At 44.7% G+C, this 22,488-nt stretch overlaps 1 protein-coding gene across 2 annotated transcripts; it reads right to left on the reverse strand.

The window, feature by feature from the left end:
* Positions 1-5,254: 5,254 nt before the first annotated feature.
* On the reverse strand, positions 5,255-22,311 carry f108b (Abhydrolase domain-containing protein FAM108B1). Of its 2 annotated transcripts, none has more exons than NM_001173759.1 (4): positions 21,898-22,311; positions 17,891-18,366; positions 7,520-7,699; positions 5,255-6,241 (listed from the first exon to the last, which is right to left on the reverse strand). In NM_001173759.1, the coding sequence occupies exons 2-4, from the start codon at positions 18,355-18,357 to the stop codon at positions 6,016-6,018; spliced, it is 873 nt and encodes a 290-aa protein (NP_001167230.1). In that variant the 5' UTR covers positions 18,358-18,366; positions 21,898-22,311; the 3' UTR covers positions 5,255-6,015. The 2 variants fall into 2 exon arrangements, with proteins under 2 accessions (NP_001167230.1, XP_014027520.1); XM_014172045.3 differs by having other exon boundaries at positions 17,891-18,369; positions 21,898-22,297.
* Positions 22,312-22,488: the final 177 nt, after the last annotated feature.

Here is a 22,488-nt window from a genome sequence, read left to right on the forward strand (position 1 = left end):
GATTATATTTGTCACGTTCTTCATAAACAACAGGTGTAGACTAACAGTGAAATGCTTACTTATGTGCCCTTCCTAACAATGCAGCGAAAATAAAAAAATAAAAAATATAACACGTAATAATAAAAGTAATAATAAATACACAATGAGTAATGATAACTTGGCTAAATACAAAGGGTACCAGTAATAAGTCGATGTGCAGGGGTACGGGGTAATTGAGGTAGATATGTACATGTAACTATGAATGAAGTGACAAGGCAATAAAATAGATAATAAAAAGTAGCAGGCAGCAGCTTATATGAAGAGTCAAAAATGTTAGTGCAAAAAGGGTCAATGCAGATAGTCTGGGTAGCTATTTGGTTAACTATTTAACTAACTAACTTAACTTCCGATCAGTCTTATAGCTTGGGGGTAGGAGCTGTTCAGGGTCCTGTTGGTCCCAGACTGCATCAGTACCGCTTGCCGTGCAGTAGCAGAGAGAACAATCTATGACATGGGTGGCCGGAGTCTTTTATCAGAGTCAGTGTGCCATGCACCATCAGCTATCCCAAACAGTGTGCCATGCACCATCAGCTATCCCAAACAGTGTGCCGTGCACCATCAGCTATCCCAAACAGTGTGCCATGCACCATCAGCTATCCCAATCAGTGTGCCATGGACCATCAGCTATCCCAATCAGTGTGCCATGCACCCTCAGCTATCCCAATCAGTTTGCCATGCACCATCAGCTATCCCAATCAGTGTGCCATGCACCATCAGCTATCCCAATCAGTGTGCCATGCACCATCAGCTATCCCAATCAGTTTGCCATGCACCATCAGCTATCCCAATCAGTGTGCCATGCACCATCAGCTATCCTAATCAGTGTGCCATGCACCATCAGCTTTCACAATCAGTGTGCCATGCAAAACATGCCATGTACTATCCCTCTCAGACTACCAAATACCATCAGAACATCCCATCCCTTGTTTTGGGTCCACATATCAGGAAATTGACCCAGGGGTCATTCCTGTCAGTTGTGTGCTGTTTACTCATGCATAAAGGTTAATGGAAAAACTGCTCCTTCCTTGATGTGTTTATTATTATTTTTATTCAACCTTTATTTTGTAAGATGGTTGCCACCAAGTTGTCTGGGTTCCAGTCTTTTCCAAATCTTTGGTAAATGACAGAAGTGGCAAGGAGTGGAATGTAATAGCTGAACAGATGTGTTAATCAGGCTAAGTTTCATGCCCACTAGTGTCGACAACATAGAGCCCCACAGTGGAGGTGTCATAATACCCATAAAACCTAGCGGTCAAACAGGGAAATGGTTCCAATCATTTTAACACCATTCATTTTTCCCATAGGGGATTTTAGAAACACTTAAAATAAGGGTTGTGTTTAGTGTAGGCTTACCCTGGCATAACATTTTGATAACCATGTAAATCTCTCTCAGACAAGGAGACTTTTATCAATATATTTGACTTTATTTCATCATATTCGAAAATGCTAATTAGCATCAAAGTAAACATCATGCAAGACTACAAATCGCTGCAAGCTCCTGCTCGTCATCTCTAGCTGACACCTTTGCTAACAGGTATTATGTCAATTTAAAACTTGCATAAGACCGTTCACAGAATTGTCAATTTTTCTGAAATGTAGCCAATAATGAATTACTAAATTTAGCTAACATTAGATAGTAAATTCAGAGATTCTTACCTTTGCCTCGATTCAGCAGTTTCATTCAGATCATCATGTAATTTGCAGTTCTTTATGATTGCCACATAAGCAGCTAATTAGATATACATGGTTATCAAAACATCACGTCAAGGTAAGCCTACACAAAACACAGAACTTATTTTAAATGTTTCTAAAATTCCCATATGGGAAAAATGTATGATGTAAAAACAATTGGAACCATTTCCTTCTTTGACTGCTAGGTTTTATGGGTATTATGACTCATACTGTTGTACTCTATCCCTGTGGGGTGTGGCACCATCTTACAAAATCTCTACTTTACAATAGGCTTTCATTGAGCAATCACAATCAGTGTGGCATGCACCACTAGCAATCACAATCAATGTGCCATGCACCGGGTATCACATTCAGTGTGCCATGCAACGGCAATCACAATCAGTGTACCATGCACCGACTATCACAGTCAGTGTACCATGCACCGACTATCACATTCAGTGTGCCATGCACTGTCTATCACAGTCTGTGTGCCATGCAGCATGCACCACCAGCTATCACAATCAATATGGCATGCACTACCAGCTATCACAATCAGTGTGCCATGCACCGGCAATCACAATCAGTGTACCATGCACCGACTATCACAATCAGTGTGCCATGCACCGAATATCACAGTCAGTGTACCATGCACCGACTATCACAATCAGTGTGCCATGTACCGACTATCACAATCAGTGTTCCATGCATTGACTATCACAATCAGTGTGCCATGCACCGACTATCACAGTCAGTGTTCCATGCACCGACTATCACAGTCAGTGTGCCATGCACCGACTATCACAGTCAGTGTGCCATGCACCACCAGCTATCACAATCAATGTGGCATGCACCACCAGCTATCACAATCAGTGTGACATGCACCGACTATCACAATCAGTGTGACATGCACCGACTATCACAGTCAGTGTGCCATGCACCACCGGCTATCACAGTCAGTGTGCCATGCACCACCAGCTATCACAATCAATGTGGCATGCACCACCAGCTATCACAATCAATGTGGCATGCACCACCAGCTATCACAATCAGTGTGCCATGCACCGACTATCACAGTCAGTGTGCCATGCACCGTCTATCTCAGTCAGTGTACCATGCACCACCAGCTGTCACAATCAGCTCAAGAAGTGATTAAAGCATTATTACACAACGGTGCATGTCATCTTGTGAGTCTGTCTAGTCTTGATGACTACAGACCAGTCACCTTGACCTCCTTGGTCATGAAGTCCTTTGAGAAACTGATTAAGAAAGCTTTTGGACAAGACACAGCACCATCTTGATCCGTTTCAGTTTGTATATAGGGCTAAGCTGGGTGTACAGGATGCTTGACACCCTACTTGATCTTCTATGCAAACATCAAGAGTACCAAAACTCATGCCAAGCTGCTATTTGTTGATTTCTCGTCTGCTTTTAATACCATTCAGCCCCATCTGTTAGTGAACAAACTCACTAATAATTTTGGAGTAGACTCATATGGATGGATCCTTGACTTTCTAACCAACAGAACACAGAGGGTGAAGGACGGTGAATGGGTGCTTGTCAGGGGAGCTATCATCGTAAACAGGCTCACCCCAGGGGTGTGTCCTCTCGCCATTCCTCTACAATATATCCTGTACACTGATGATTGTCGTAGCCAGAACGAGAACAGACACATCCTGAAGTTTGCGGACCACTCTGTAATAGTCAGTCTCCTTCATGATAATGAAACTGCCCATGGCCCTGTTGTTGATGATTTTGTACATTGGTGTGACAGTGCATTCTTACAACTGAATGTGACAAAAAACAAATATGTGTATTGATTTCAGGTGTCAACCCCCTACCCCTCAGAACACTTTCATCAAGGGCCAGAAGGTAGACACTGTTGACAACTACAAGTATTTTGGCACAAATTATTGATAATAACGTTGATTCTAACACTGACATGTATAAGGGCCAGCAATGCCTTTTTTTGTCTCAGACAACTGGCAAAGTTCCAGGTAGAAAGGACCTTGATGAGTCTTTTATAAGTCGTACATAGAGTCTGCCTTAACATTTTCTTTGATTTGCTGGTACGGCAACCTTGGTGTAAAAGTAAAAAATGCACTAGCTAGAAATAGTGAAAGTGGGCAGTAAGATCACAGGAGTCCAGCAGAGTAGTCTGTCTGATCTGTACAACAGACAAGTGGCGAGGAAGGCAGAATTCATCCTGTCTGACTGTGCCTACCCCCCTACACCATGAGTTCCAGGTCTGGCTCCTGGTTTAGATTCCCCACTGTTAAGACTAACAGGTGCAAGCACTCCTTTACCGCTATGGCCATTGCCCTTTTGAATACAGAGAAGAGGTAGGCAGGCTAGGGATGATGAAGATGTTGAGGATGATGGTGATGTTTTTTGTTTTTGTCAGTACATTGACACATTGTTCACGAGATGATCTAAGAATGCACGGAGCACTTCACTTATTAGGCAACTTTGATTGTTATACTTGTGTACTGCTGCTAATGTCGATCACTAAAGTCTACTGTATATAATTGGCTGTCAGGCCAATGACTTGGACAAGCCCATTGTATTACCTACAACTGTGTCTCATTGTGATCCATGTGGATTCTATATGTTCAATGTTGTTATTTATGCACATATACTGAAAAACCAAGTGTCCCCTGGGACAATATACTTGAACTTGCCAAGTACACATTCAGTACACTAGCAAAAAAAAAGCAGGCATATTTTGTTTTGTTTTTGTCTATATCCATTTTATTATAACTATTATCAAGAACATATTATATAATTTCCTTCAGTAATGAACCTTCTTAGAAAATAATAAAATTACATTAGTCTAGGTGACCAAATTTAGTTCAACAGTCATCGGAATAATTCAAAATGGTCTCACCACAGATGGATGCGTAATTCTCATATGAACAGTTAAAGTACTAATAACTTACATTTAGATATTAGAGGCTAGTGAAAGAAATACAAATGTCCAGCACAAAAATTATCTATAAAGTCAAAATGGATGGAAGTATTAGTACTAACAACCAAAGCCTAACAATTTTTGATTACTCTAGTAACAACACCCAATCAAAATATTTCAGTTAATCAGACCTGGTTTTCAGTAGCACCCATGGGCTAAAGCTAGACAGCATTTACCCAGCTAAAAGTAAGAAAACTATAGTCTATTATAGCATTCAGTAGCACTTAACATCTGCTTCTATAGGCTTAGTCAGTGCCCTACTAATACAATAAAGTATGTGATTGGTAAATGTTTCACCTCGTTCAGCGTTAAGTGTTTCTCAAAGAAAACAAAGGCTCCAAAATATCATATGAGTTAAGACAAAAGCAAAAAGTGTGCAAAAAGAAGAAATCGTTCAGTTGCGTCCTCGGTAAAACTGTCATAAAAACAGTTCCCAATCAATCATGAATGATTTATACTGTTTTTCTATGCTTTCTTACAGCATCAGTGGCATGAGTCTTTATGACGTAGCTTGATTAAGAGCTACCAGGTGTACAGGCAGTTTGTATACAAAAGAAATATCTAGAAATACTATTCCTCTGAATTGGTAAGTAAGCTTTATTATTAACGTTACATGTACATTATACAGCTTTAAATTGGAAATATCCAGCATGTCACTGGTCTGAAAAAAACGTTCTTCATACTACGATGGAGTCGTAGTAGCTTACTGAAAGAATACATGAAAAACAACATAGTAATAACAATAACAAAAACTTTGTACAGCTTAAACAACTTTGGAGATATTTCTAGGATGTTGTACGTACAATATAGTTGCATGCCATTTTCTTCAATATGCTGAACTTTTGGCAACACTGGCACTGCCATCTTAAAAATGTCAGACTTGTCTCGTACAGTTCTCAGTCACGTGATACATGCAAACTTTATATATTTAAAATAGAAACAAATACACAATAACAAAATATCCACGTTGACTACATTGAATCAGACTTGGCTCCTTCGTCAAGATGGACTGGGATGAGTTGCGGTCCAGTCTTCGATCCAGCATGGCTGCTCGACACAAACCTCTCAGATATGCTCAAAAATCCTTACAATGGACCAGGACGGCATTCTTCTAAAAGGCAGAAAATGTGTGACACACAAAATCCACTGCTCTTCTATGCACAAAACACACAATCCCCTTGAGCACATATCTGTCCATTGTCCGTCCGACTCCCCAAACACACACACACACAGTGCAATTCCAAATTATAAAAGAAAAGAAAATACAAATAAAGAAAAAACAAAAGGGTGGGTATTTGAGAAGTTCACAGTTGCAGCAGGTGTGTGATTGAGGGGTGAAGTCAAGTTGACAAGTTGACGAGCTCGTGGGCCACAAACTGTTTCAAGCGCTCCAGGTACTGTCCGTAGAGCTCCACATCGTTGTGGCCGGCGCCCTCCACCCACAGGGGCTCCACGGGCCTCTGGCAGCGCTCGTACAGCGCCAGGCCGTGGGAAAAGTCGATCACCTCATCCTCTGTCCCGTGAATCACCAGCACTGGAGAAGTCACCTTGGAGATCTTGTCAATACTTTGGGAGGCGAGTTTAGATGGGCAGACGCACCACACACGAGGGAAAGAACAGAGGAAAGGAACTGTTAGGCAAGTATAATTTCCAAGCAATGATAAACAGATGACAGGAATAGGATTTAAAATAACTCAATGTGGTAATTTCAACAGCAGGCAGTTTACCCTTTTAGACTTGTCAACAGCGCAATTCTCTACGGCTGGCACAATTACCGTATAGCCAACGGTTATGAAAATAAAATAACCATAGAAAAAAAATACAATTCATAGGTACACTCGTAATGGCTGCCTGGTATTGTGATGCAATAATTTCCATGGTAATGTAGAATGTTCATTCAAATTATAATAAAACCTCTTGAGAATCCGACCCCTTTTCTCCCAATTTTCGCCTAAAATGACATACCCAAATCTAACTGCCTGTAGCTCAGGCCCTGGCAAGGATATGCATATTCTTGATACCAATTGAAAGGTAACACTTTGAAGTTTGGGGAAATGTGAAATTAATGTAGGAGAATAACACATATCTGGTAAAATATAATACATCATCTTTGAAATGCAAGAGAAAGGCCATAATGTACTACTCCAGGGTAGGTGCAATTTAGATTTTGGTCACTAGATGGCATAAGTGTGTGTGCAAACTTTTAGACTGATTCAATAAACCATTGCATTTCTGTTCAAAATGTTGTATCAAGACTGCCCAAATGTGCCCAATTGGTTTATTAATACAATTTCAAGTTCATAACTGTGCACTCTCCTCAAACAATAGCATGGTATTCTTTCACTGTAATAGCTACTGAAAATTGGACAATGCAGTTAGATTATCTGATGTGGGTCATGCAATGGAATGTATTTTGTGTAATGTCAATTGAGTTTAATCAACAAATCACAGCACATATTGATGAGTATACTTCCTGCTTTTACTTCCTGCTTTGCTCTATGGGTAGACTCGCAATGGCCACCCATTATGCCGTCATTGACTTGAATAGGGACACCTGTTCTATTCATCCTATTTCTATGGCACAACATGCAGTCGGGAGTGGAGGAGATGAGAAAATGTGTCTTTCTTTTTTTAAATACGCACTTTCCCAAAGGTTATTTGAACAGTTATAATGGTGACTATGGTCATTTGGCTGACCAATAAGCGTCATCCAAAATTCCATGACAGTCACAGTCCTACGATTCGCCATAACCTGGCAGCAACCAAGGACCACCAGATGGAGCATTTGAGTTCAGAGTGACTCAAACATGACTGCTTTATGCTCTGTGTGTGTGTGTCACTCACTTGGGGAAGGCGTCAAAGCAGTAGGTTTTCTTGGTGTCTGGGAAGGCCACTCTCATGCCAGAGGTGAGGGGGGAGTGCAGGACAACCGCGGCGCTCTCGTAGCGTGCCGCCAGGTCCACGGAAGGGACCGTACCGATACTCTGACCATACACAATCACAGTCTCTGGCCTAATACCATACCTGGGGGCACAAACACAGAACATTATCATCAGCTACACAGCATCAATTTCCTGATACTCTGAGTAAGGACGATGACAAGGTAGGATGTCGATGATGATGATGATGTAGACCTAGTCAAGAGAAGGATGATGACAGTTTGTCAGTCAGTCGCTATTAACAAGATTCCATCACCCCACTCAGGTCAGAAGTCCAGTAGTCAGGAGGGAGCTTAAGTCTAGGATCAGTCGGTGTGGGAGCATTGACGTGTCAATAAGGGGTGTGGTGGGACAAGCAGAAGATAGATAGAAAAAGAGAGGAGAGCGAGAAAGGCATTCCACAGCCGATTATGGAGAATGTGACCAACACAGCCAGTCAGCTGACTTTCCCGGCTATAAACCGCTGCAGGACTGATCACACAAACATCACCAGTTCTACCTAGTCCAGCCTGTAGAACACTGACACAAGGGTAGGTCATCCAACTGGTTGGAGAGTGACAGCACAGACATATGATGCATGGAGGCTCACAGGAGGTCAAAACCTTCTGATGACAGAGTGGACTAAGTAGGCGCACAGGGCCCATAGGAACTAGACTATATTAAGAACTAGAATCCTCAAATGTGGGTGAGGAATTTTAAATTCAGCCTCTTCTTTGCCGGCAACTGTTCTGAGCAGCAGCATTACCTCAAACAGACTAGCCAGGCTAAAGCAGGCTGGCCAAAACCTAACATATGTCAAAACACACTGTGTGTAATGTTTATAACAGTTCATGTAAAATATATGATATAAAGTACAGCCAGGGACTGTAACACTAGTGGATCAGGTGAATCTAAGTGACTGTGTGTGTGTTGCCAGGCCAACTTAGGGCCAATTTCAGCATGAACTCACTTTACTTCACTGAGCACGCTCCATGGTTATACAAGCTCTCCACTACCCAATCATCAATTTATTCCCTGAGACCAATCCAATCTATAACGCAGAGAGAGAGAGCGAGAGAGAGCAAGAGCAAATGAAAGTGCAGAAATAAGGGAAGAACAGAACCACTGACAATAGATGTCAAGAAGGGAGAAGCAGCTAGGCTATAAGATAATTGGGTCTCGTGTTCTATACTGGGTCATATTTTTAACTGAGGAGGACCCGCTGCTACGTACGTTAATCACTGCTCTCTCTCCTGCCCTCAGTCATGTCAGTCGGAACTGAAAATCGAGTTACACTCACTACAACCCATACCATACCAAATGACATTAAAAACGACTTACTGTGTTGGCTGCCATGGGCACTACTGTGTGTGTGTGTGTGTGTGTGTGTGTGTGTGTGTGTGTGTGTGTGTGTGTTTGCTGAAGGGACCTTCATTTTGTCTCCAATCAATAATATGATTGATCAGGAAGTTTGTTGTTTTCACTTCCTGGGGCAGAGGCTGCAGTGGGTATCTGTCTGAAACCTCATTGGAAATCTGTTACTAGGCTACCAGTCAATATTAGACTTGGAAGGATTGACTGCTGGAACATGTCCAAGTGAAAAGAAAATGAAACAGCACTATTCTATTTGAGTGGACATCCCTCACAGCAGGTTCCCACTGACAAAACCCAACCCTTTTAGTTCCACAAATAGTGTGCGCTCTCGCTCTCTGTGTGTGTGTGTAAAAATACATGTTAATAGTTGATCAATTAACACAATGCAAAGTGATTGAACAGAAAAATATACATCAAAACAATACTTGGTTTGACCACCCCTTGCCTTCAAAACGGCATCAATTCTTCTAGGTAATTTTGCACACAGTTTGAAGGAACTTGGCAGGTAGGTTGGCCCAAACATCTTGGAGAACTAACCACAGTTCTTCTGTGGATTTAGGCAGCCTCAGGTGCTTCTCTCTCTTCATGTAATCCCAGACAGACTCGATGATGTTGAGATCAGGGCTCTGTAGGGGCCATACCATGACTTCTAGGACCCCTTGTTCTTCTTTACACTGAAGATACAGCGAAAGTCATTAAGAACTATGTTTGGGGTCGTTGTCATGCTGCAGAATAAATGTGGGGCCAATCAGATGCCTCCTTGATGGTATTGTATGATGGATAAGTTCTGTACTTCTCAGCATTGAAGAGACCATTCATTCTGACCAAATCCCCAACTCCATTTGCAGAAATGCAGCCCCAAACTTGTAAGGAACCTCCACCATGCTTTACTGATGCCTGCAGACACTCATTTGTGTACCCCTCTCCAGCCCTTCAGAGAACAAACTTCCTTCTGCTACAGCCAAATATTTCACATTTTGACTCTTCAGTCCAAAGTACCTGCTGCCATTTTTCTACAACCCAGTTCCTGTGTTTTCGTGCATAGTTGAGTCGCTTTCCATGTCAAAGGTATGGCTTTTTTGGCCGCAAGTCTTCCATAAAGGCCGCTTCTTACCAGACCTCTCTGGACAGTAGATGGGTGTACCAGGGTCCCACTGTTTTCTGACAATTCTGAGCTGATGGCACTGCTGGACATCTGATTGCGAAGGGAAGTAAGCATGATATGCCTCTCATCTGCTGCAGTAAGTTTACTTGGCCGACCACTGCATCTACGGTCCTCAACGTTGCCCGTTTCTTTGTGCTTCTTCAAAAGAGCTTGGACAGCACATCTGGAAACCCGTATCTGCCTTGACATTTCTGCCTGGGAGAGACTTTGCTGATGCAGTATAACTACCTTGTGTCTTGTTGCTGTGCCCAGTCTTGTCAGAGTGTATGACTTTTGACAGTAAACGGTCTTCAGCAACCTCACCTGGTTAGCTGAGTTTGGCTGTTCCTCACCCAGTTTTATTCCCCCTGTTCCAGTTCATGATTGCGTTTCAACCTACATATTGAATTGATGATCATTAGCACCTGTTTGGCATAATTGTTTAATCATACACCTGACTATGTGCCAAACAAAATCCCTGACTTTGTGCAAGTGTACCTACAATAATTGATGTTGTTTTGAAGGCAAAGGGTGGTCACAACAAATTTGCATTTAGTTAATTGATAAATATAATCTATTAACATGTCTATTTTTGAAAGCATTCTTACTTTACAGCATTTTTTCACACCTGCCTAAAACTTTTGTACAGTACTGCATGTACCAATAAAGTGTGTCTGCTGATGGTGTGGGACACACCTGCTGACTCATGATTGAGTCACCTGAACACGCAGGTAAGACAGGACCTCCCCCTGCACCAGAACATAGGAACACGAGCGCGTGCAAACACAAACCATTTTCCTCTCTGACATCAATGCAAATGCAACCTAAAATCACAAACACTTATCATTAAAACAGTATCTGCTTTTAAAACTCACCTCAAAGTGATTGGTCAATTTGAAGAACAAGTTCAACAACAGGTTGAAACGGAGTGAAAAAACATGTTGTTTCAAAGCCTAACAACTAAAATGGACAGCGCTTTCTAAGGTGATGACTAATTCAAAACACCATATGCATATTAGAGCTTATGCATTAGCATAGCCTATATATGAGCTAATAAAATACAGATTTCTTTAGACCTGGCTAAAATAAATCATGGATTTATTATGACTGTGTATATTACACTTTTTAAAATGTAGACGTTCCAAAGGCGCGCATCAATGGCTTGTATGCATGCAGGCCTGGAGATGCTAAACGTGTTTATGATAATTAAGTGTAAATTACCATGATACCGGCAGACTTTTGCATGACAATAACCGGCTGACAACATTTCATGACCGCCACAGCCCCATCTCCAGCCCTCATTTAACTTGCAAGAGAAACACACACATAAAACAGAGCGGCAGGATGCTAAAGGGGAGGCATCGAGAGAGAGCTTTTAGATATGATAAATAGATAAATAATTCACGTTCAAAGTCAGTAGGCCCACAGCTTCCTTTCGCACAAGCCAAACATCTCATATAGACTATGACCTGTAGTCAACCACAGGCAAAACACAGTCATGTAGTGAGTCAAGTCTATCATACCTGGGTCAACATTTTTTTTATGGGTTTCCCCACTCTTTTTATACACTGCTCAAAAAAATAAAGGGAACACTTAAACAACACAATGTAACTCCAAGTCAATCACACTTCTGTGAAATCAAACTGTCCACTTAGGAAGCAACACTGATTGACAATACATTTCACATGTTGTTGTGCAAATGGGATAGACAACAGGTGGAAATTATAGGTAATTAGCAAGACACCCCCAATAAAGGAGTGGTTCTGCAGGTGGGGACCACAGACCACTTCTCAGTTCCTATGCTTCCTGGCTGATGTTTTGGTCACTTTTGAATGCTGGCGGTGCTTTCACTCTAGTGGTAGCATGAGACAGAGTCTACAACCCACACAAGTGGCTCAGGTAGTGCAGCTCATCCAGGATGGCACATCAATGCGAGCTGTGGCAAGAAGGTTTGCTGTGTCTGTCAGCGTAGTGTCCAGAGCATGGAGGCGCTACCAGGAGACAGGCCAGTACATCAGGAGATGTGGAGGAGGCCGTAGGAGGGCAACAACCCAGCAGCAGGACCACTACCTCCGACTTTGTGCAAGGAGGAGCAGGAGAAGCACTGCCAGAGCCCTGCAAAATGACCTCCAGCAGGCCACAAATGTGCATGTGTCTGCTCAAACGGTCAGAAACAGACTCCATGAGGGTGGTATGAGGGCCCGGCGTCCACAGGTGGGGGTTGTGCTTACAGCCCAACACCGTGCAGGACGTTTGGCATTTGTCAGAGAACACCAAGATTGGCAAATTTGCCACTGGCGCCCTGTGCTCTTCACAGATGAAAGCAGGTTCACACTGAGCACGTGACAGACGTGACAGAGTCTGGAGACGCCGTGGAGAACGTTCTGCTGCCTGCAACATCCTCCAGCATGACCGGTTTGGTGGTGGGTCAGTCATGGGGTGGCATTTCTTTGGGGGGCCGCACAGCCCTCCATGTGCTCGCCCAAGGTAGCCTGACTGCCATTAGGTACCGAGATGAGATCCTCAGACCCCTTGTGAGACCATATGCTGGTGCGGTTGGCCCTGGGTTCCTCCTAATGCAAGACAATGCTAGACCTCATGTGGCTGGAGTGTGTCAGCAGTTCCTGCAAGAGGAAGGCATTGATGCTATGGACTGGCCCGCCCGTTCCCCAGACCTGAATCCAATTGAGCACATGTCATGTCTCGCTCCATCCACCAACGCCACGTTGCACCACAGACTGTCCAGGAGTTGGCGGATGCTTTAGTCCAGGTCTGGGAGGAGATCCCTCAGGAGACCATCCGCCACCTCATCAGGAGCATGCCCAGGCGTTGTAGGGAGGTCATACAGGCACGCAGAGGTCACACACACTACTGAGCCTCATTTTGACTTGTTTTAAGGACATTACATCAAAGTTGGATCAGCCTGTAGTGTGGTTTTCCACTTTAATTTTGAGTGTGACTCCAAATCCAGACCTCCATGGGTTGATAAATTGGATTTCCATTGATTATTTTTGTGTGATTTTGTTGTCAGCACATTCAACTATGTAAAGAAAAAAGTATTTAATAAGATTATTTCTTTCATTCAGATCTAGGATGTGTTGTTTAAGTGTTCCCTTGATTTTTTTGAGCAGTATATATATATTATTTTTTACTTTTTCCCCTTTTTCTCCCCAATTCTGTGATATCCAAATCAGTAGTCACAGTCTTGTCTCATCGCTGCAACTCCCGTAGAGTCGAAGGTCGAAAGCCGTGCATCCTCCGAAACACAACCCAACTAAGCCGCACTGCTTCTTGACACAATGCCCGCTTAACCCAGGAGCCAGCCACACCAATGTGTCAGAGGAAGCACCGTACACCTGGCGACTGTGTCAGCGTACATGCGTCCGGCCCGCCACAGCAGTCACTACAGCGCAATGGGACAAGGACATCCCTGCCGGCCAAACCCTCCCCTAACTCGGACGAAGCTGGGAAAATTGTGCGCCGCCCCATGGAGAGACATGTCTCTGGAATTCAAGTCAAACACGGGGCAGTGAAACACAGGACCAAGATGAACCATTTGACTGTTAAATAAAGGAGGCCAGGGCTCTCTGTAGAATGGAGAATAGGATCATATGCTGCGTTGATAATTGTGTCTGGCAGTGGCATGGCTAAGAGGCAGCAAGGTGGAGGTAGAAGTTTCCCATTGCGCTGATCTGAGGTCTGTGTCTTTTTGCCCTCTTTATGGTTACAAATAAGACTTCTGGGAAGGGTGGGATGATCTTGGATCTGCCATTAGGGTCAGCTTCTATCTTGAGGGTGTCAGTCAGTTTGGCAATTATGGGACAGAAATTACATGAATCTTTGGATTACCAGTGGATGGGTGACAAAGTGGGGCAGAACCTGGCATAGATTTGGGGTGGAATACTATGTGATGTTGGAGACACCAAGCCCTGGCCAGTTGAAAACGTGCAGGGTTGGAAGCACCCAAATCGGGCACAGAGCTGGGCTATACTAAGCCTTGGGCCAAATTAAAAGTAGCACAGCCTCTTCTTACCTGATCATGTAAATTAGGCTATTGTCAATCAACATGGACTACAAACCCCACCACCTATGTTGTGCGGTCTCACGGTTCTCCCCTCTGGTTCTGACCAATGGGAGCCGACGCTGGTAGATGGGATGGCAGTACTATAACTGTTGATGTTGCTTCATTCTTCATCCTTAGAGATTTGTTACGGAATTTGCAATGCAAAGAGTCTGTCCCACAGACGTCCAAACTATTGTAGCCTTCATGCATGGAAACAGGCAGTGACTCTACCCCTCACTGATGTGCAGTTTAACACTCTGCCAGAGACAAAGCTCTGCTGATCAGTGTCACATTACTGTCTGAAGCCATAAGCCAGATTGTGATGTTGAGTTCAGTGTTGTCCTCCTGAATATTTTATCCGTATCTATGTAGCTACACTGCAGAATTAAATGTGAGCAGAAGATTTTCACACAAAACACCCCTAATAGCTAATGGTAGTGCAGCCATGCAAATCCAGACCACCCACCCAAAGCCAGAGTTAATAACAATCCTTCATTTGTTTTTCAGTCTAAAGCAGTTCCGCCACTGGGTTAAAAGCTGAGGGATGGTGCTTGTAGAAATGTAACTATTCTCAAAAAGGGTAGCCTACATAAAATGAATCTATGGATGCAAGAACTGAGAGTCCATGATCATTTCAATATCTAGGGCTAGTTCCTGTATGTGTCATTTAGGCCGACTGAATTAGCCACATCACATTATGGAACCACTATGCAATCATATTCCCATTCCAATAGTAAGTTGTTGGGGTCTATGTTTTTTCTAGTATTATATTGTTGTTGATTATTGCATTGTTGGGTTTGAAAGAAAGGCATTTACTTGTGCATGTGACATTAACTTGAAACCTTCCTCAGTTAGTTAATAGGTATCTAGCCTATATGTTGGGCCACGAGAAACCCCCCATATTTTGTATTTATTTTTAAATAGATGACACAGACACACAAAGCTAGAGCACGACCAATATGCGTTTTTTTGGTCCGATGCAGATTCCGATTTTGGGGGGACAAAACTTACCGATAGTTATATCTGCCAATATACTGTTTTACAGCAGGGAAATTAAAGTCACATTTTTTTCACACTGAGTTCTCATACACTGTCATCCAAAAAACAATTGTCCAAGAAATATGCTTCAAATGTTGATTTCTTACATTGTGACAATGACACATCATGAGAATGGTGTCCAGAGAAGTTTGAGATGACCTCTTTCACCCTATGTGTTGAAAATCAGTCAATGGAATTGTCGCCCGATATCCATTCATTGGTAACTGAGACAGTAGCTGCTTCAAACAGAAATCAGTGTGCAGCATATGCATCAGATTTCCAAAGCAGGGGAGAGGGGGGGGGGGGGTCATAGAGGACAACGGGAGGAAGAGAGGAGGAGAGAAATCAGGTCAGTGTGTCCAAGAAACAAAAACTATTGGCTACCATAGCAATAAAATTATTGTGTAATTTACAATCAAATGAACTCATCTGAAGATTTAATGTTTTTGCTCCTACTCTTCGATCTCTCTCTAACCCCACCCCCACCTCTCTCTAACCCCACCCCCACCTCTCTCCAACCCCAGCCCCACCTCACCTCTCTCCAACCCCACCCCACCTCTCTCCAACCCAACCCCTCCCCCACCTCTCTCTAACCCCACCCCCACCTCTCTCCAACCCCAGCCCCACCTCACCTCTCTCCAACCCCACCCCACCTCTCTCCAACCCCTCCCCAACCTCTCTCCAACCCAACCCCTCCCCAACCTCTCTCCAACCCAACCTCTCTCCAATCCAACCTCTCTCCAACCCAACCTCTCTCCAACCCAACCTCTCTCCAACCCAACCTCTCTCCAACCCAACCCCACCTCTCTCCAACCCAACCCCACCTCTCTCCAACCCCGCCCCACCTCTCTCCAACCCCACCTCTCCAACCCAACCCCTCCCCAACCCCACCTCTCTCCAACCCAACCCCTCTCCAACCCAACCCCTCTCCAACCCAACCCCTCTCCAACCCCACCCCTCTCCAACCCAACCCCGCCCCACCTCTCTCCAACCCCGCCCCACCTCTCTCCAACCCCGCCCCACCTCTCTCCAACCCCGCCCCACCTCTCTCCAACCCCGCCCCACCTCTCTCCAACCCCGCCCCACCTCTCTCCAACCCCGCCCCACCTCTCTCCAACCCCACCTCTCCAACCCAACCCCTCTCCAACCCCACCTCTCTCCAACCCAACCCCACCCCACCTCTCTCCAACCCAACCCCACCCCACCTCTCTCCAACCCAACCCCACCTCTCTCCAACCCAACCCCACCTCTCTCCAACCCAACCCCACCTCTCTCCAACCCAACCCCACCTCTCTCTTACCCCACCTCTCTCTAACCCCACCCACATCCCACGACATGCATCCTCCTCTATCGGAGGATAATTCGATCAAGCCTGATTCTGTTGTGCTTTGACGAAATTCCATTTTAAAGCTGATTTTCTGAAACGGTCACTGGTGACAGTGTGTGTGCGCGCATGTTTCCACAGGACTGTGGTTGTTTCTTGTGTGTGTGTGTGTGTGTGTGTGTGTGTGTGTGTGTGTGTGCAAAAGGAACAAGTAGGCTAAGACGAGGAAAATGGCACACAACACACACACAGGTAATATGTGTAGGAGGGAGATCAGCAACAGAAGAGAATGGCTACAGTCAAACGGATGTGAGATTTGCAGGAGAATCACACAGATGGTAGCAGGCACACATGTTTCTCAGCCCCAGCTACAGTATGTCTGTCTGTATGTAGGCTAGTCCCTGTACGGTAATGGTTTCCTGTTTAACTTTACTCTCAGACCTGTCCCATGGGGGCGAGGGGGCCTACTATATGGAGAAACACTTATTCTTGTCAATGTCATCACAGTGGGCAATTTGGGTCCGAGTGACCTCTGTGTTAGTTACCCTCTTCCCGTTTGTGTATTTGGATGTTTCTTCCTTTCTCTGACTCATTTGTTTGTCCCTTTGATTTGTTGTCATGATGCAGGAAATAAGTCTGCACTTTTATTCCCCCCAAAACTGTGCATAAACAATATGTAGCCGAAACATCTCACATACGCTCGGACACACACATAAAAGACTCAGCTGAGAATGAAGGACAGGACAGAGGGGAAGGGGATGTGTAGAATCCATAGAGGGAAGCTCTCTCTGTCTGTGTCTGTGTGTGTGTGTGTGTGTGTGTGTGTGTGTGTGTGTGTGTGTGTGTGTGTGTGTGTGTGTGTCAGTGCGGGACCCCACCTGGGACATAGAGCAGAGCTGCCAGTAAAAGCTAGCAAGAGAAAATAAAACGGGAGAGGGGGAAGTCATAGAGGACAAAGGGAGGAGAGAAGCGAGATAGGAGGGAGAGAGAGGAGAGTGTTGGAGACTAGAGGTTACGTGGGGATCGATTCATTGATAGATGGATGGCCAGAGGGATTGGGAGAGGAACTGATGAACAGAAAACCATTGCCTTGGGGGGGCCGGGTAGAAGGTTGAGGAGAAAGCCCCTATCCTACACATTTTCAAACACATAATTTAATGTAAAGAAAAATAAATGCTTTCTCCACTTCGCTTTCCAACCAAGGATGTTTAAGCCATGGTGCGAGCTTTAGGTGGAACGATAGTCAGCAACTCTTGGTAGGACACATCAACGTCACAACCAGCCACTTCTTTGCCATCTCACTCCTCCACCATCACCTATCACATCTGCCCTCCTCCCTCGTCCCCTTACTCACCGTGTCCTGAGTGCATGCCAGGCGGCGTCCACATCAGCGTACAGGTTCTTCTCAGAGGGTTTCCCCGAGCTGGCCCCGTAGCCAGAGTAGTCGTAGGAGAAGACGTTGCAGTTGATGCGCGAGCCCAGGCCGATGTAGAAGCTGCTCATCTGGCCCAGGTCCACCGCGTTGCCGTGTGAGAAGAGGAGTGTGAAGCGGGCGTTGGGTGAGCAGCGCACAAACATGCACGCGATGCGGTTCCCGCGTGAAGTGCGCGTCATGAAGCACTCGATGGCGTCCTTCTCACGCGCTGAGTATTGCCAGTCTGCGCGCTCAGACAGGTGCAGGGTCCAGCGGCTACCGCTCTCATCACACATGAGGGTGTAGGTGGGCTCCGGGGGCAGGAAGGCCAGCTTGGAGGTGATCTTGCTGGGGCATGGAGGGCAGCAGAACAGGCAGCACAGCTCACTCAGGGACAGGTGGTTCATCCTCAAACACTGCTGGGGGAAGGGGGAATGAGAGGAGACATTACCATTCACTATTACTAATAGGGCATTATTGACATGGCACATTCAATAGCCTACATTAGCTTGATCTCACCAAGACTGAGGATAAATGAAAGAGGGTTTAAGGTATGTGTGTGCGGTCTGTACGTGTGGTTAGGTTAATTGTCTCATTTCCAGCTCGGTGCACAAGCACACCCCAGTTATTGACAGCCATTTTGAAAAATATGCTCAGACACACACACAGACATACAGCTGCGGCTCACGGCAGTCTTGACCACTGATGCATGCCTCCCACAAACAGACCAACAGACTGAGCCACATACGTTAAAGCCTATAACCAGACTTCACCTCAGCTTAAACAGAAACCCCTTATCAAATATAGAGTCTTATCTAAACACGTTGAGGCTAAAAATGTATTTGTGCTTCGTGACTCGAGCTCGAGAAAAAGCTATAAAATAGCATTACTGTGTTTAGGTTACTAGGCTGGTGTGCAGCGATTCTCAAAGTTCTCTACCCACCCTGTTAGACATATGGGCAAGTGGGAAATGCACATGAACTCCTCTTAGGCCTGCCCTTAACACAGAGCTGGTTTTACATACACTATCGATTCCCTTCTGCATGCATGGCCTCCCTTGGCCCCGAGATCATTCGACAGCTATAGCACTGATGAGCATTTATTCTGTCTGCCTCAAAGTGTCAATCCTAACTTCGGTCCATTGCTATATAATGCTTCATTCTATAGCTTGAAGACTCCTGATACCTCCAGGAGTGATAAGTATAATTTTTTGTCTTCATCTGTTGTAGTCTAGTACTGTCTTTTTGCTAGCTAGGGCCATCTACTTGAAGTGTTGCCTGTCTTCCCAGTAGCCTACTTGGTGTGTGAACTAATGACTGCACAGAACTTTCTGTTGATCGTTGACACATCAAATAGGATTAAGGGGCAGGGCAATTTGTGACTGTTGTGGTTTAGGTAGTCAGTGACAGCGGCTGTCTCATCGTCAAAACTAAGACGGTTCTGCTGAGTTATTGGAGGAAGGAAAGAGAGGAAGGCTCCACACCACTCTCTTGAGTATTTCACCTAGTTACTTTCAGATCTCATTTTGCTCTTTTGTAGCTTTGGCAACTATGTGTGTGTTTTCGATCCCAGTTTGCTCCTCTCCCTGTAGGCTTTACAGATGCTCCCCACCCCTTGGCTGCAACCCTTCTAATTTAGTGTACCCTGCGCACAAAACCCATGTGGAATTCCTGGTCTCCGGCAGCGTTTGGATCTGCCAATCTGTGGTCAAGAACGCAGAGTTCATCTTAGCCTATGCTGCCCTTCAGTCCCTAGACTTTTTGGTCCTGGTGGAGACATGGATCACCCTAGAGAATACTGCTACTCCAGCTGCTCTCGCTTCATCTGGCTAGTTCTCTCTCATAGTCCGAGCGCATCTGGTCATTGCGGTGGTGGCACAGGGCTGCTCATTTCTCCTAAGCTGAGATTTTCTATTTTCTCCACTCAAGCTTAACATTGTTGTCATCTATCGCCGACCAAGTGCCCTTAGAGAATTCCTTAATGAGCTTCAGCTCATTTCCTGACAATGGCTCACCGCTCTTCGTACTGGGCGACTTCAACCTCCTGATGTCTGTCTTTGACTCATTTCTTTTCATCTTTTTATTTCCCCTCCATGCCTCTTTTGACCTCACCCTTTCCCAGTCCCCTTCCCACTCAAAGCAGGCAATACGCTTGATGTCATCTCTACTAGATTCTGTTCGGCTACTAACGTCACGGCAACCCCTCTTCAGGTCTCAGGTCACTAAATTGTTTCCTTTTCTGTCTCCTTCTCCAGCCCTAGCCACTCAGATTGTCATGCGCCATCGCAATCTTCGCTCCCACTCTCCCACTACCCTGTTCTATCCTATCATCTCTCTTCTTCTAAATCCTTCTCCCTCCTGTTCCCTGATTCCACCTTTTCGACCTTACTATCCTCATCCTATGACTTGCACTGTCCCCACCACTCCTGCTCCGTGGCTGAGTGACTCATTGCAAGCTTATAGAACAGGGCTGCAGGGAGCTGAGCGAAAATGGAGGAAAACTAACCTCATGGCGGACCTATCATCCTTTCACTCCCTCCTCTCTACCTTCTCTTCCTCTCTATTCGCTGCTAAAGCCACTTTCTATTACTCTAAATGCCAAGCTTTTGCCTCGAACCCTAGGAAGCTATTTTCCACCTTCTCCTCCCTTCTTAATCCTCCATCCCCTCCCTACTCCCTCTGCAGACAACTTTGTCAACTACTTTGAAAAGGAGGTTGGCGAAAGCCACTCCTCATTCACTCAGCCTATTGAGTCCACTGGTCCTGCTCACACAGAACTACCTTACGCCTTGACCTCTTTCAACCCTCTCTTTCTCCAGATGAAATCCTGTGACTAGTGAGGTCCGGCCGCCCGACAACCTGCCAGCTCGACCTCATCGACGTTCTCCCATTCCTCATCGCTGACCAATGGCTGTATCACCTCTTACTTCAAAATAGCCAGAGGCACTCCTCAAGAAACCAACACTCAACCCCTCTGATGTCCAAAACTACAGACCGGTATCACATCTTTATTTTATTTCCAAAACACTTAAGCATGCCGTCTCTGACAAACTCTCTTGCTATCTCGCTCAGGACGGTCTTCTTGACCCTAACCAGTCAGGCTTCAAGACTGTTGACTCAACCGAAACTGCTCTTCTCTGTGTCAAGGAGGTTCTCCACACTGCCAAAACTGACTTTCTCTCCTAGGGGAAAGAGTATTTAAAATAATCCCACAGCACCTCCCCTAGCACTCACTTGTCTTGTCATTCTTGCAAGCAATCTGGCCATCCAGAATAACAACAGGCTAAGTTCTACCCCATGGAAGCGCACACATCTTTTTCATGACTTGTCAGCCAACACATCTATAAAAACAATTCAGATTCTAGGGGACCCCATAACGTTACACATCAGCTAGGGTTTGTTTAAGAGACTATCCAACAAGGCCTGGCTATAGACATCCTGATAAATTTAGCTACAACGTTAGTTTACGGTGGTACTGGAGATTTAGCAACGCCTGTCAAGTAGTCTGATTAATCAGGCTGTAATACACAATTAATTGGTATATACCGTTTGATTAATCTTTCTAGTCGGAGGTGCTTGCCAGAAATTATTCGTAGCGATTATATATTAACGTTAAAGAAAATAAATGGTAGGGCCACCTTTGCCAGCCTATGATGACTGAAAAGTAAACAGTGGTCGGCAAAGGTACAGCAACACGTCGTTGTGTTACGGATGTAATCGTTGCTCTGAGTAAAGTAACGGGTCGCCAAACGACCGATGGGAACTCCTTCCCCCTTCTTCACGCGACGTGATTGAGATGCATAATATCGAAGATGTTTACGCCACACCCTTAAACGAAAGAGAAGTACTTCCTAAAGGCCAATAATTGACGTTATTAATGAGCTAATAGTCAATAGAAAATCTTTGATAGTAGCTAGCTAGGCTACCCGAAGAGGATCACACACATACCTGGTAATGTTGCGGATTGTAGTTAGTATTTCGATGATTCTGGCGAGTAACTTAGCTAGTTAACTGCCGTAGACAGATAACGCGTACAAGTAGCTAACGTTAACCAGGCAGTTTGACTCGAAAATGCCTTCGCTTATCTTCCCTTCGTCCACTCTGGTTAGCAGGGTAGCTATGAATCTTCTTGACGTTTACACACGACTACTGTCTACCCAAACCAAGCTCCAACTATTTGACACTCAGTCTTGTCCATGTGGTCCGGATATTAACTTAAATGCCTCCACAAGACGTATGTAAAATAAATATGTTATATAATGTTGACTTCAGTCACAGGTTCAATACTTGTAGCTAAACCACTGTTGCTTGCTGACTGTCTTCTCTACGGAAAACCTAACAAAAAAAACATCGAAACCGTAGTGACGCCGGTATGATTGGATTGGCTTATAAGAAAGCCAATTAGAAACTACTATTTTCTAACAAAGGCCAATCAGGTTGCTGAAGGCGTTACCTCTTCGGTGTAGAATGACGTAATTATTTAATTTTGTTTCGGAATGGGATAAGGGAAATGCGTTATCTAAAAGAGAAAGTGTCAAT

Source organism: Salmo salar, chromosome 24, assembly GCF_965601325.2.
Source record: "Salmo salar chromosome 24, fSalSal1, whole genome shotgun sequence".
NCBI classification, from domain to species: Eukaryota; Metazoa; Chordata; class Actinopteri; order Salmoniformes; family Salmonidae; genus Salmo; species Salmo salar.